This window comes from Microtus ochrogaster, chromosome 10, assembly GCF_000317375.1.
Source record: "Microtus ochrogaster isolate Prairie Vole_2 chromosome 10, MicOch1.0, whole genome shotgun sequence".
Classification (NCBI taxonomy): Eukaryota; Metazoa; Chordata; class Mammalia; order Rodentia; family Cricetidae; genus Microtus; species Microtus ochrogaster.
Window position 1 is genome coordinate 18,757,727 of NC_022016.1, and position 16,603 is coordinate 18,774,329.

Sequence of the window (16,603 nt, forward strand, 5' to 3'; positions counted from 1 at the left end):
CTCCTTCTCTTCCTCCTCCTCCTCCTTCTCCTTCCCCAAGACAGGGGCATTCTTTTTTTAAATCATATATCTGGAGATAAAATTCCTAAGGTATAAAATGAAAGTCCTAAAAGTATTTAACGCAAAATACGGTAGATTAATAAAGCCTTCTTTATCTTCCCAGTGATTCTAAAACCAACACCTCTTGGGATGCATAAGCTGCTTATTAAGCTTTCAGGAGCTTTGAGAACTTCCTGTCAGACTCACTATTAACACATTAGGTATGGCTGTACGCCTACAGATCAGTGTTATACAAAGGCAGCAAGCACTCAACCACTTCTTGATGATCTTACTCCTTCTACTTCAGTTATAGTCTTGAGGCAAGTGTCTTCTGTACATGAGAGGGAGGCTGTACACGTGGAATTTCAATAATATGGTTACCTAAATTAGACCTAAAAAATGAAAAGATCAGTTGACATGCCAGCATGGATAGGGGAAATTCTTTAGGCCTTACCTCCTAGATGAACAACATTAGTGGATGATGAGAATGAAAAACAAGTCTTCCCCAGGGATGAGCCTCCTGATGTTATCCAGTCCCAAGTGGTCAGTCCTTAACAGATTATATATGGCAACACTAACACTAAATGAACTCAGGAGTTGTACTTATAAATTTATATGTATACATGGTACATATGAATGTATAAGTATATGTAACATATATACATATATACACTAATAAATAAAGAATAAGAACCCATGAATTTAAGAAGGTGAGGGTAGGGACACTCAAGCAATTGTAGACAAAACGTAGAAATGATGCAAATATGAAATTCCCCAAAATAAAAAATATAATCTTTCTGTTTGTATCTAAGAGATAAAAATACTCTATATGAGGTGTTCCAAATACCTATCAACTGCATTTGCTGACATCACATTGCTAACTCGAAATTAGCCATGGTAGGAGAATGCATATACAAAAACTGGAAAACACTATAAATAAGTCTTTGCGTTTTAATTAATTGATTCTAGACTTTAAAAGATCAGAGATGATTTTAATACTGAAGACTAAACTTTAAAATGTCCTTGTTGGGTTTGAGAGATGGCCCAATGGTTAAGAACACTGGCTGTTCTTTTAGAGGACTTTGTTCAATTCCCAGCACCCTCATGGCAGCTTACAACCTACCCTCTGTAACTCTGTAGGCATCAAGCACACAAGCTGTAATAGATGTATATGCAGACAAAAAAATCTGTACACACAAAATACAAAATAAATACATTTTCAAATGTCCCTGTTAATTTACTTACAGTGAAAAGGGACATGAAATCTTGGTTGTATATTCAAAACCAGTTATACAGTTCACCAAAGAAATTACTGACATCATGGATAAAGCAGTAACATCACCAGTATAAGGCTAACACAGGTTTCAGTGTTAATGCATACTCTTTTACTGTACTAGAAAGTTTAACTACAGGTAACTCAAATTTAAAGATAAATAATTACCGAGAAACGCATCAGTGAGGTGTCAGCAAGTCTTTCTTTGTAGGTTCCACACATCAAAGAGTTCATCAAGAACAAATAAGACATTCTTTGAGGAGCAATTGGTTATCAGATGTTTGTAGCAAAGGCTACCTTGTATGTTACTGCAAATGTATCTATCACTCATTTTCCATATTAACTCAATTTATAATTTGTTTGTTTATATGGTAGAGTTTGGCTCTTAAATGCAAAAAGTCCATGTGTCCAAAGGCTTGATTTTTGACTTGGGTACGGAACTGGAAGGTGGTAACATATTTACGATGTACAGCTTTCTAGAAGGAAATTGTGTTGCTGGGCATTGTGTCTTGATACTGGAATCCCAGTCTGTTTCTCTGTTTCTCATCCATTGCAAGTTAAATAGGCCTCCTTCCAATGCACTCTCCCTGTGAGCTACTATTCTGCCACATGCCCTAAGTGTGTGTGTGTGAAGACATGAGCCAAATAAATCTTTACACCTTATAAATTGATTATCTGTTATTGCAACAACACAGTGGTGGGATGTTTCAGTCATTGCTCCATTTCTGTGACGAAACATCATGACCAAAGCAACCTGGGGAGGAAAGGGTTTATTTGCCTTGACCTTTCATATCATAGTCCATCACCGAAGGAAGTCGGGACAGGAACTCAGACAGGGCAGGAAACTGGAGGCAGGGACTGATCCAGAGGCCATGGAGGGGTGCTGCTTACCAGCTTGCTCCCTGTGTGCTGTAAAACCATTATTATACAACAATCTGGGTTGAAGTGGGACTATATTATTATAATCAACCACACCTGTGACTTCATCAGCCTGTTTTCTTATGTAACCCAGGACCATCAGCCCACAGGATTTTCTGGAGGTGTTTTCTCGGTTGAGGTTCCCTCCTTTCTGAAAACTCTAGCTTGTATCAAGTTGGCATGAACTAGCCAACAATACAGCAGTAAATAAGTGTGCATGTGTGTATTGGTTGTGGTTGGTAGTTGAACACTTGGCATTATACCACCCTGCATCCTCTTAGAAAAGAGACCTGGTCACAACCGGACAAACACTTTTAATCCCAGCACTTGAGAGGCAGATGGATCTCTGTGAGTCCGAGGCCAGCCTGGTCTATGAAAGCTAGTTCTAAGACAGGCTCCAAAGCTACAGAGAAATCCTGTCCTGAAAAACCAACCAACCAACCAACCAAACAAACAAACAAAAAGAAACCTGGTTACTACAGTCACAGAGAAGTAAACCCTATGACTTAAACCTTATTTGGAAATGCTACTTTAAGGAAAAGATGGATATGGAGAATTATTGATGTTAGTGGAAAACCTTCTGGTCTATGTTCTGTGTGGAGCAGCTTCTCTGTTGTGAATGTGAGGTGTGTTTAACTCTAAAGAAGTTTTGGCTTAGGTAATTTTCAGTCTGTTGCATTAACCTCAGATGTGCTTCAGACAATTGAAAAAGTTGACTTTCAGTCTATTAGAATAGGAAAAAGGTATCAGTTTGAGTCCAACCTGATGAGATAAGAAAGAAAAGCTGTGCACCTCTCTTTAGCAAGGAGAAGTCTCACCGGAAGGAGCTGAGAAGTACTCATAAGCTGCCCTTGTCCTGGAACTGGTTTCAGGTTTAGAGAAGTCACACACGTGCCTCGTTCAAATAACCAAACTCAGCTGTCTGTGTCATCAAAAGTGTCACTGGTCAGCTGGACTGACGGCAGTGTTTCCTCAGTAATGTGGTCATTGGGGAAATTGCTCAGCTATCAGGCTTTGGGAACAGAGCAAACTATTGTAGTTACAGTTCAGTTCTACCAGAGAGCAATGTAAATGAAAGCTGTCAAAGCTGACAAAGGGTCAGAGTTCAAAATTAAGCCCTCCCCTTTTCAGTTAGAAACAAATTTTGCTCTGAATTTTGAACCAAATGAGAAAGGTGGGTGTGGTCACAGGCATTTCTCCAGAAGGTCCTAAACCAAAGTCACTGAAGGGAAACTTCTTACAGTATCTTCCCAGACTACACAGAGACAGCACTGTGCTCATGGGTCTGCTGAGGAAGGCAGATAGAAAAATGTGCTGTGTAATACAGCTATCAATAAAGCTCTCAGGGCATCCAACCATGAGTAGGCAGGAAGTCTCTTGTGATTGTTAGATCATTACGTGGTGATTCATAGAAGGAGCAGAATTAGGTACCAGAAGGTCACACAATGGAGACGTGCATTTTCTGGATAGCTTATGTCAATATGACACCACCTAGAGTAATTTGAGATGAAGGAACCACAATCAACAAGCAACTCTACCAGATTGACGGAGGTGGGCCCAGGCCATTGTGGGTGGTACCCCCTGGGCAGATGGTCCTAGGGTGTATAAGAAGGAACAGTCCTTGAGAAGTAAGCCTGGAAGCACTCCTCCGGGACATCTGCTTCACTATCTGCCTCCAGATTCCTGCCCGACTTTCCTTGTTAATAGACTGTGAGTGGAAGCAGAAGGTGAAAACATACCTTTGCTCACCACCTTACTTTGGTCATGGCATTTTATCACAGTAATAGAAGCCCTAAGAAAATGCGTAAGCTAGGCCAAGCTGCTGAAAAAGTAATATTCCAGGTACCTTACCAATATCCCTCCAATTCATGCTTAAAATTTCAATATCTGTAAAATAAGTATGATAAAAATGTTGGAAATAAATATGACTCTAACAGAGTGTTGTCGAGAATCATATACTTTCTCCAGCTGTAATTGGGAGGGATAAAGAAAGAAAGAGATGTTCATTGCTCCTTCTGGCTGGAAACTAGGCAAAGAGTATAGCATTAAAGCCCATCTATCCTCTTTCCCTTGTCCCATAGACTTCATGATGGACTTGCAATGAACTTTCCTATTCCTAATTCATATCATAGCTTTGGCTCTTTCAGGAATCGTATCATGGGTTTTACAGTAGAAATGTGTAACTAGGAGACTGCCTGCTTTGTTCACTGAACTTGGTATTAGTAAATGAAAGGGTGAAAAGATAGAGGTCTTTATGGGAGATATCTTACCTAGTCCTCAAGCATGACAAAGCAATGTGAGACATTCCCATTTGGAAGATTCATTCAACAGGGTCAAGATTCTCTTTGAAAGGAAGGAAGGGCATGAGAGGCTTAACCAGTAAAAATATGGCCATGCAAGTATTATAACTCGAGTTCAGTTCCTGGATCTCTTTGTTGAAGGGGAGAACTGAATCCAGCAAGTTACCCTCTGAATTCCACGCACATGCACACACACATGCTGTGACACACATGCTGTGACACACACTTGCTGTGACACACATGCATGCTGTGAAACACACATGCTGTGACAGACACATGTCTTTATTTATATGTATTCATCAGACATTTGCACTCACAAAGTAATAATAAGTAAAAAAAAATGTTTGCCTGGGAACATAAATATGATATTCATTAAGTTCAAATGGTGAGGATTCAAATAATTATTTTCACACAATTTCTGATAGGCTAATTATAATTCATGTTAAATTAGAATTTCAGTTTTAACCAAAAGTTTTTTGCTAACATTTCTTGCTGGAGCTTTTGAGCAAGAATTCACTGTCTTCTTATGGCCCATCTGATTTCCTCATAGCAAAAACAATTTAGTTATCATACAGCCTCAAGGAAGACAAAGAATATGGAAGGAAAGTGTGGCAGTTTAGGATCAGTAATGCTTTCTTATAGAGTAATGCCTGAAATCAAACCTCAGTGGGGAATGGAGACAAGCGTCTCAGTGATCAGGATTCTTCTTTATTTCACAGGACTTGCTTTGCTGTCCATACTAAGCCCTGTGGTTCATAGGGAACAAAATAGAAATCCATGATTTTCCTTTGTTTTGGGGAATCTGAAGTCCCACACACCAAGCTTGTTTAACCACAGATCACAGGTAGATCATGTCAAGGGCAGACATGTACCGTGTGTCGCATTCCTCTTACATCACCATCTTGAAGATCAGTTTCCTAACTTAGAGAGAATATTACTTTTGTTTATGCATATGGCTGTTTTTCTTTTTTATTATTTATTTATTAAAGATTTCTGTCTCTTCCCCACCACTGCCTCCCATACCCCTCCCCCTCCCCCAATCAACTCCCCCTCTCTCATCAGCCCGAAGAGCAGACCGGGTTCCCTGACCTGTGGGGAGTCCAAGGACCTCACACCTCCTTCCAGGTCTAGTAAGGTGAGCATCCAAACAGCCTAGGCTCCCACAAAACCCAGAGATGCCCTATCATACAACAAAAGTATATGCTCAACTATGTTCATAGCAGCATTGTTTGTAATAACCAGAACCTGAAAACAACTTAGATGCCCTTCAATGGAAGAATGGATGAAGAAAGTATAGCTGTTTTTCTTGCATGTGTGCCCGTGCACCACTCACAGGCCTAGTGCCCTCAGATCCCCTGGATTTGGAGTTAGAGACGGTTGTAAGTCACCCTGTGGATGTTGGGAATTGAAATCCAGTCCTCTGAAAGAATAGCCCAGTTCTCTCAGTTACTGAACCATCTCTCCAGCCTCCTCAGTTCTTTGGTTAATTGAAAATGTAACTGTGTTCTTCCTTGGATTTGATCATGCTAATTCATGACTGGTTCCTTTCTCATGAGAAGGACCATGTGGGACCAATAAAATACTCTGGAGAACGTCAGCACAAACACTACAGCCAAGCCCAGTGACCCGACATTGATCTCTGAGACCCACACTGTGGAGAGAGAGAACAGACTCTAGAATGACTTAAACTCCTGTCTTAGACACTCGTACACCCTCACCCTCTACACAGATAAATACATAAATAAATGAACAAATTTTTTTAAAAAAGGATTGTTCGGGAGAGAACAGATCTTGATATTTTTGTTCTTAGGAATAGTTGCTCTTTGTAGATTCTTCATTTCAAATTTTGTACCAACCCAGTCCACCACTTGTTAGAAATGACACGAAGTTTCAGCACTTTTCCCAGAGGCCAAAAACTTACTTGGCACCAACCCGAAGATTAGAAGTGGCAGGGTGAAGGCAAAGCACACAGCAGGAATTGTAAAGATCAGGATAGGTTGTGGGGAGTGAGGAGGGAAAGGGGCCCGATACTGGCATGGCTTTGAATCAGTCGGTACAGACACTTTTACTGGGGAGGAGAAACGTGGTTTGTTTGGTCTCTTTGTTCAGTTCCTTTCACTGGGTATTTGCAGAACACCTGTGCTGTGCTAGAACAAGTTATCGCCCCTGAGCAAACAGAATCATGTGTGCACTGTGACTCACAGCTTGAAGTCCGCTTCCCTTTGAGATGCTATCTTATACTCTGTAAATTTAAGCCTGGGAGAATCTATACTCAGTGCCAGAGTGCTGAGAATGAATAGAAATAGAAGTATATGCTTGGGAGGGCGTCAGTCCTGGGATGTTTTTTCCTGATGATTTTCCTTCCTTTCAAGCCTTATTACCACCAACCCACACAGAGCTCCAGGCTGCTGACCAAGGGTCCAATCTGGAGCATAACTAGTGTTCAGTCATTGGACAGAGCTTGACTGAATAGGTACTATGTGCCAGGCACTGTTCTAGGTCTTAGCAAGTGGTGATGATTAGTCAGACAAAGTCCTCTGTACTCTGAAACCTCTTCATGCACAATTAATAAGCTAATTAACTCTAACAAGTCATAAATATGCAGGAAATGATAGTCATGAAATTCAATCTGTAACTGGACTTAAGGACTGGGCATGATTAATCAGGAATGGGCTTTCCGGTAACATTGAAGCTCAGAGCTTGATGAGGGCCAATTCTCAGTATGCTTAGAATGAAGTCAAGGGGCTCTCAAGACTCCAGCTGAGACCCCCACAGGTTCCTGCCACTGCGGCAAAGCCACACTGTTCTTGGTGCAGTCATCACAAAGACTGAGATGAATTACACAGCATAGAAAGGCGGGGCAACCACTGGAGACAGGAGTAACATTGTGATTCAGTTTTTGTGGATTGCTCATACTCCCAGGGCTCATCAATACAATAGCCACACCTTCGTTCTGGGAGAAGGCCCTGTGTAACAGACAAGAGCTCCTGGAAGGGACCAGCAGCAGTCAACCACAGAAACCAGCACACCCAGCAATCTGGCAGACACTGTTTACTGCCCTAGAGCACACGGGGTTACATGCTCTTATATCTATAATCATTATCTGCATCAACAGGCTTCAACCACGTTACTTTCCTAACCCACTCCATACAGTGACTCAATAGCATCTGAATGTTTTGCACATAGAAACAAAAGATTTCCTTACTTAAATCATGTTATGGTCAAAAAAATCTTTTGTTTTTTCATAGCCTATTTTCTTTTTATTCTTATTGCTCGATAAAATTGAAAAATGTGTATGGGATGTTACCACTCTACAAGACCAAAATTGCTGACAAAAAATGTATTCTTAGTACATATTAACCCTTGAGTTATTTAGTTTCTGGAAGTATGAATTTATTAGTGTCTTAAGATATTTCAAAGATCTAAAATTATGACTAAGTACTTTTTAAAAGTACTTAGGAATGATTTTACAATAGGAAAGAATGGTATGGATTGCTCTTTAAGGGACTTGTTACTTAATTGAAAAGACCATTGTCTACACACTGATTTGTGATATCTATCACTAATCAGTCACAGTATAAAACTGCACAAAATTCAGCAATGTTGTGAGATAGAAACGCAAAGCACCATAGAGACCTTGTGGATAAGCAGAAGCGACTAGAGTTAGTAACTGGTAACAGTCCACTTGAAAGATTGAGAAGTCCTACTGCACGTACTGGCTTTGTGGGAGCCTAGGCAGTTTGGATGCTCACCTTACTAGACCTGGATGGAGGTGGGTGGTCCTTGGACTTCCCACAGGGCAGGGAACCCTGATAGCTCTATGGGCTGACAAGGGAGGGGAACTTGATTGGGGGAGGGGGAGGGAAATGGGAGGTGGTGGCGGGGAAGAGAAAGAAATCTTTAATAAATAAATAAACGGAGGGGGAAAAAAAGAAAGATTGAGAAGACGTTGAGAAATAGAGTGGTGATGGACCTAAAAAACCAGTTGGGCCAGGCGGTGGTGGTGCACGCCTTTAATCCCAGCACTTGAGAGGCAGAGGCAGGCGGATCTCTGTGAGTTCGAGACCAACCTGGTCTACAAGAGCTAGTTCCAGGACAGGCTCCAAAACCACAGAGAAACCCTGTCTCGAAAAACCAAAAAAAAACAAAAAACAAAAAACAAAAAACAACAACAACAAAAAAAAAAAACCAGTTGGGTGTTTTCCTGGGATAAAGCACACATATGGGAACAGACATCTATTGTCCATCTGGGAAGTGGTTGGGAAATGGTTGCACTAATCTTGCCCCATGCCTCTAATAGGCATGTGAAATGTCTTCAACTTCAGAGGCTTACTGAAGAATCCTGTAGGAGTTTTTCTGTACTCACCAGTGGATTGTATGCATTGTTGATGATTTGTAAATATTTGCATGATTTGTACTTTGAACTATGTCGATGGCTTTTAAGGTATGTGGGTGAATTTGGACACAAGGACTCTCAGAATGCCTTCTTCTTGGTCACAGTCATTACAAAGTCATTGAAACACCATAAAATAAAAAGCAACTTGAGGCCTAATGAGTTCATATCCTTCTGTTTGGAAATATCATTGAGACCAATTTTTACCTGTTACTTTCTGTGTGGATTTATCCTTTGTGCCTTTCACTGAGAATATGTAGAAATTGCCTTAATATTTGAGTGAATCCAAGGTATTTTAGAAGCGCACTTTGTACTTCCTGCATTTATACTTATATTTTCATTATGTTTTGAAAATTCTACTCTAGAATGGAACTTTCTTCTTTCTTCTCTCTGTCTCTCTTTCTGTGTCTCTGTCTGTCTCTTTGGATTGAACCCAGAGCACTTAATTAGGCTAGGGCTCTGTTCGCACAGCACTATCCCCAGCTTTTATCTACCAGAGATTTTACCCCTTCCTGTTTGTTCACACATTCACTCAACCCAAAGTTCACCTTCAGTTATGAATTAACTCCTTGGCAGGAAGTCCTTTTGGATGAAAGCAAATTTCTGATGACAATAGGCTTCTTTTTCTTTGTGGTTTGAGTCACTCAAGAATGAATGGTTTTGATAAGTCTAGAGACCTCCATATCTGAGTTGGTCCTATCTCTGAAAAAGAATTGGCATGATCAGGTTTTTGGCTTGCTATCCCAAGTGGAAAAATGGGAATCCATTTTCAAACTGTAATGACTGTGAGTAGGCCCTCTTGTGGCCACACAGGTCCCTGCCTCCCAGTTTGGTTCTCAGAAGCAAATGCATTATCCAGCTTTCTTTGTTGAGAGGCAGTCGGAAGGATTGCCAGTCTCTACTGTATTCTTAACATTTCTTTCCTGCAGTTTTTATTTCTTTTTAAAAGAACATGAAAGTGATATTTCCTGCAGTATATTGTAACTAGGTTTTTCTAATGAATGTTTATTTTTCATAATATTGCTTGGCATGTTATCATTTAATAAGCAGAGGTTTCTATAAAACTAGTGAGGATTCTTTCATTTATCCACTTTTTTGTCAGCCCAGTACCATATAAATATAGATAAGGTATTAGTTTATCCAAAAGAAGAATGCATTTTTTTTAACAGACAAACTTGCCATTTGAGGGGTGCATTCAGTAAGTTTGATTGGAGTTGGAAATTCAGTGGAGCTTAATTTGCTCATGGGTAGACTGATGCATATTGCTGAAGTGAGTTCTTGATTCTGACTTCCACCAGAAAACATCAGTTCACAAGGAAAATGAAAGAAGAACATTTTTAAAAATTTCATGAATTTAAAATTGTGGATTTCAGTACATAGGATAAGCAAATTTGAAATTTTGCTAGAACATAGAATAACTAGCATGTGTTTCTTCTCTTCCTCTCTGCCATAGGTTAACCTCAGAGCCACTGATGTGAGGCTCATGCGCCAGCTGCTCCTCATCAATGAGAGCATCGAGTCCATCAAGTGGATGATTGAGGAAAAGGCCACCATCACCAGCAGAGGCAGCAGTCTCAGTGGCAGCCTGTGCAGCTTGCTGGAGAGTCAGGGTACCTCCTTACATGGCAGCTACAACAGCCTCCATGATGGCAGTGATGGGCTGGATGGCATCTCTGTAGGGAGCTACCTGGACACTCTGGCAGATGATGTACCAGGGCATCAGACCCCTTCAGACTTGGATCAGTTCAGTGACAGCTCCATCATAGAGGACTCACAGGCTCTGCACAAGCATCCCAAGTTGGATTCTGAGTACTACTGCTTTGGCTAATGACCCAGTTTTTTGCATGGGACTGGTGTGCAATTAACTTGTATGTATCCTTCTTCTCTGCTGCTATATTTTTGGTGTGATTTATTTTAATAAGGCAACCTTTTTAAAGAAGCTTATTTTTAAACTGCTTAATGATATTTCTGTTGCTCCTAATATTTCTCATCTAGACTGATTTATTTTTCTCTGTTACATCTTTATTTTTATTTATTATAATAAGCTTTCTCCCCTCTAATAGTAGCACAGATAAGTAGAGGGGAAAGGATAAGCAATAATTGTTTTCGCTTTTGTTTTCAGAGCAAGGGGTCAGGGATTATAAGAAAAACTTTGCTAAATTTTACAATAAACCAAAGTCTGATAACTTCATTTTGCTGCTTGTGTCTTTAAGTGATTTGATATTTTTATGTGTCTGAAAATATGAAGATATTTTACTGTTTGTATAATAAGTTGAGCAAAATATTTGGCTAAAGAAAACATTAATTCAAAGCCAAGACATGTTAGTGCATAATGAGCAATGCTGTCAGTCACAAGCATCGACGTGATTGGCATTTGGAAGATCCTAACTGCGTAGACTTGGGTCAGTCCACTCTGGTGTTAACATTGTAGACTGGTGTTTTATAATCAATGAGTTTAATCCAAATCTTGAGTTTACTTCCATTACAACATGTATTACTCTACTAGATTTCAAAGAAGCATGGACAGTAGTTTCCATAGACCCTTAGATTTCACTGAGTGGCTTAAAAGAGAGAGCGATGGGAAGACCGAAGGAGAAGTGAGTCTGATCTTATGCAGGACCATGCTTGTTGGTGGACATACAGTGAAGAGCACTATCTCAGCAGCATACATGGTGGGACCAGGCAGCCAGATGAGAAACCCTCCCCAGGACGAAGATGCAGCCTCATGGGGCAGAAATGACTACCACATGTATTTTAAGGTCCATCTCAAAGTCCCCTCCCTTCAGAAGTTGCCTTGCCTGGTTACAAGGAAGCTAGTAAGTGTAGTATTTCAACAGGAAACTGTTTAAAATGCCCTAAATTTAAAGATAGTTAGAGCTTTATCTATATTTTCTTGTATATATTTTGCCATTCTAGTAGAAAGTGTAAACATGTACAGTCAGATAGACAGACAGCCAAGAGCAGGGTAAACATGGGGAAGTGAATCCACGAGAGCCTGAGATAAAGGGGTGGCAAATATTTATTGGGAAACACTCATGAACAACAAGGAAGAATCACCACAGTCCCCTGCTCTGTGGGTGCTGGCAGCTGTGATCAGATCGCTGACCATCACCCGAGAGAGAGAGAGTGAGCCCCATCTCTCTTTTAAAAGTGATCAAACCCACAGACAGAAGACCACACCTTTAAGTCCAGTAAACCCAAAAGCTGGTGACTAAATAAATTCCCACAGCACAACAAAAACATTATGCTATACTATTAAGACCAACATGACCTGGGTATATTTTCATTTGTGCAATAAGTCAAAACACTTTTTTCGTCCTTTTGACATTTACTTTATTTTACTTTATATGTATGGGTTTGTGGTGGATATGTGCACATGGATACCTGTGCGTGTGATGGCAAGCTATGTTAGGTCTTCTGGAATTATAGGCATCTGCGGACCACTCAACATGAGTGCTGGGAATCAAACTCTGTTCCACCGAAGGAGCAGCCCAAGCTCATAAGAGCTAAGACATCCCTGTACCCCCACTTAATTTTGATGTGATATTATTATCCCCATATGTATTATTCATATACACATTATCATTCCCATATATTTTTTCTTGATGATTTCTAGTGAGACAACTTTATTAAGATTTCAAAGTATCCTAAGGAATAATACATGTTTGCACATTAAACATTTGACAATAAATCAAAAAGACCTTGCACAACAACCAAGGAATGTCCTTATTCAAGAGATATTTTCTCTGTGTATATAAATTTATTGTTTGTCTCTAAGACATACCACTCAATTTCAAATTAAAGTCTGTCATGTATTAATATTTTGCACTGTAAAATTTTCATCTAAAATTCTTATAGCATCACAGCCATCTCATGAGGTGAAGACTGCCGCCAATTTGTGTTTAAGGAAACTGAAGTTCATAGAATATAAGCTATGTGTGTGGTGGGGGAGGGGAATGTCAGATTCCTCCAGTGTCAAGCTTTGGGCTTCAATTGGGCTGAGGTCTCTGTTGTACCTAAAGACTACACTCATTAACAATGGCTCATTTTTTTTTAACTCTATGTTGGTATTAAATAATAAAATGTAGTTGAGAGAGCAAATATAGATCTGTCTACAATTACAAAAATGTAACCAACTGTTTTCATGCAATCGTGTCTCCAGGTTTTCCAATGTGAACTACTTCAATTTCAAGCTTTTTCTTGAAATCACATAGCCAGAGAAGGTAGTCAGAAATAGTTGGACACTTGCCAATTCTTCCTCATCTAGTTCTTTTTTTCTGTATACTTTTATTTTCACTTTAGTAAAAGGTATTTGATGGAGTTTTTTCTTTAGCTTTAGTCTGTAATCATAGCAAAATATTTTTTAGCATAGATTATCAGATTAAAAGTCAAGAGCATACATTGTGACTCAACATTGGACACATCTTTCCAAATAAGACTGATGAATTTCAAGAAGAGGGCAATGAACTATGTAAGCATATGTCTACAACATAGAGAAGAGGCGATCCTTAACAAGAATAAAGTTGGCTTGTAGCAATAGAAGAGTCACAAGTGCAAATTCAAACATCTGTAAGTCCCACCATTTGCCTAGAACAAGTCATGCACCAGCAAGTTCTTGGTACAACTTCAGACTGTGATCTCAGGCTGGCAAATTTCTTTTATATCTTTCTTGTCTAACCAAGTTTCCCAACTATTTGTCCATACTCCCCGTGAATATCCCTTCTTCAGCAAGGAAATGAGAAAAATCCTAAGAGTACAATGTGAGAGAAACATATGGGATGGTTTTTATTTGGATGTTATATCATAAGGAACCTAGTAGAAACAGTGGTAGAATAGATCATTTTGTACCTCATTACCAATGACTTTCAATATTTTCTAATCTTAGGACTTATTCCATTTCTTTTTCTTTTGAGATAGCTTTTTCTCTGTGTACCCCTGGCTTATCTTGGAATTTGCTATAGTCTAGGATGGCCTTGAACTTGGAGACCCACCTGCCTCTGCATCCCAAGAGCTGGTATTAAAGCTGTGCACTACCATACAAGACTTCCTTTTTTTTTTTTCAAAAACTAACACATATTGTATGCCTTAGATACTAGAATCACTTAAATAACAACAGTGCTTTCACTAGGGGGAATGTGTGCTTAAAAAAGACTAGTAATGGCCATTGGTCTCATAAGAATGAATCTATAGAAGATTTCTATTACCAATCTCTGATCTTGAACCTGATATTTGGTCTTTGTTAGCATCATAGGGAAGTAGGCTAAGAAATTAAATCAACAATGTTTTCCAAACTATTCTGCCTACACTGATTTTTGTCATAGAAACTGGAATGTGCCTGGGTTACCTTAATCTATTTTAATAGAAGTAAAATAATTGAATAAAAGCAATTCAGGCAAGCCAATGCTAATATGTATTTTGGCACTATTTTTCACTACATGGGGTTGGAGTTTAGAGTTCTAAATAGTCTTCTGTGCTCAGAGATGCAGTATAGACTCCTTGCAGGTGGCTGGATTATAACGCATCTGTATCACCACAAATAACTTCACTTAAAGCATATATAATTCCACAACTCTATCAATATAGTCTTATCCATGAGAACAAATGGCAATTTGGAGAGACTGAACCTACTAACATATCAACAGTAGTTGACACATTCAATCACTCTTTTGAAAGTCTATCTTTGCATGGATCCAGAATGCCACGTTCCCCTTTTTCTATGTTGCCTGCTTCTTCAGACTTCATTGCTGCTATCCCTCCCCCCTCCTTTTATTTTACTGATCTCCAAACCTCAGTGTGCCAGGCTTTATTCTCTTCCAAAAGATCAGTCTGGAAGTTTTAGTCAATGCCACAGTTTTGCAGGGCCTTAATATTCTGAAATTTCTGAACATATATTCCACAGTCTCTTTCTAGAACCCCACCCTCTCATTCCCATCTGCCCACATAAGGTTTATCCTTAATTTCTGATATGTAACTCATTCGGAACATATCCACAACCTTTCACAATCTCCCCAGGTTAAGTAAGTGGTATGTTCTTATTGTCAAATTCCCAATCGAAATTCTCAGCCCAAATCCTTCTAGTCAATCTTAGTAACTCTCTTTCCTCACACAGGATCCAAATTGTATGAGTTTCATCTAGACCCCTGGTGTCTAATCCAAATCCTTACTATAAAATACTATGCAATCAGCCCTGCCACTTCTTCTATCATAGAGCTTATGTTTCATGACAAAACCTCAAAGGCATCACTTTTATTTTATAAAGAGTTTCAAATATACATTCCAACCTCAGAATCATTGTACTTCTTAGTTATTTCTGAAGAGATTTTTGTAGGCATCTTCTTCTACTTCTAGAGTTTTCTGTGGTCTCTGGTCAAATAGCACTTTTCATAAAAGAGCCTCTTCCGTAGTCCAGAGCACTTTGCCTTTCTTACCCATAGTCATTACCAGCACACAATTTATGTGTGCATTCTTTGTTTTTCTAAACCAAAGCTAGGGATTATAAGAACATGAATGATTTTTTTAATCCACGTCATATTTCTCACCACCTATATGAGTATCTTTCACATAGTAGATACCCAGTAAATATTTTAATTGAAGTACTTTTACATGTTTGCTTGATGTGTTATGGAGGAACCACACAGTAACTACGTTATATTGGAGTGATACAAAGGTACTTAAGATGTGATACTTGCATCAATGAGACCACCTGTCTAGTACGTTTCTCTGTAATGAGGAAAAATATTTTTACTTCTACCCCTAAAAACATTTGTGTCTTAACCTTTGAAGCCTCTGAATTGGTGACCTTGCTTGCCAAAGGAACTTTGAAGATGCTATGAAATTGAAGACCTTGTGAAGATGGACGATGGTCTTGGTTGATCTAAATGGTGATTTTTAAAAATGAGAGTAGATGAATAAGAGATTCTAAGTATTTTAAAATATTATACTGCTATCTGGGAGTCCAAAGGGGGCCATGAAGCAAAGAATGTACAACAAGGAAGAGTTTGTTTCTCTGCAGTGCAGACTTTATTGACTGATACATCAGCCTTGCGCTATCTATGTAATTCCACTGATCATTGTTTGATGTTCAGTAAATCATTTCCATTAAACACTAACCAAACATTTCAATATTCTCACCTATCACTGTGAATTATTTGGTGTAGCATTATTAGCCCAAAGTCTAGCTGAGCCAAACCAGAGCCAGCATTAGAATTGCATCTATCTATATTTGACCATGAATTAAATTCCAAAAATTTTTTTACTAAAGTTGGCATTTCTTCAAGCCCTTGTATGGGCAGAATCTATTTATTCAATATGGGATGAACTTTGTCAGAGGCTGTGACATTTCATGATTTACCCATGAGGAGCCTGTACTACTAGAGCAATACATGTATTCTTCATTTTAGATTGTTCTTGGAGTAATTTATGACAATTAATTTTACAACAACCAAATCCACCTAGACTTCTGGCACTGAGTTCTGCACTTTCCCCCTGGTGCAGAGGAGGATCTGAGGAAATGGAAGATTCTCCTTTCCTTTACCCATGGTGTATTTCAAGTTATTCTCCCTTGGTTTTTCTCTAAATCACTTTCACTGTGATTTTTATTTAACATTATATGAAAAATATTAGCATAATTGTTTTTAAATACTCCCTGAAAGTTGTTTGCAGTGCAAAGGATAGAGATGA

General features: G+C 39.1%; 1 protein-coding gene across 1 annotated transcript in view; it reads left to right on the forward strand.

Annotated features, from left to right (window-relative positions):
* Lurap1l (leucine rich adaptor protein 1 like) overlaps positions 1 to 11,114 on the forward strand; it is a 47,828-nt gene extending 36,714 nt beyond the window's left edge. Inside the window, exon 2 of the mRNA XM_005352668.1 lies at positions 10,377 to 11,114. Within this exon, the coding sequence (XP_005352725.1) occupies positions 10,377 to 10,751 (375 nt within the window). The 3' untranslated portion in view covers positions 10,752 to 11,114. The remainder of the gene's footprint in view (positions 1 to 10,376) is intronic.
* The last annotated feature ends 5,489 nt before the right edge of the window (positions 11,115 to 16,603 follow it).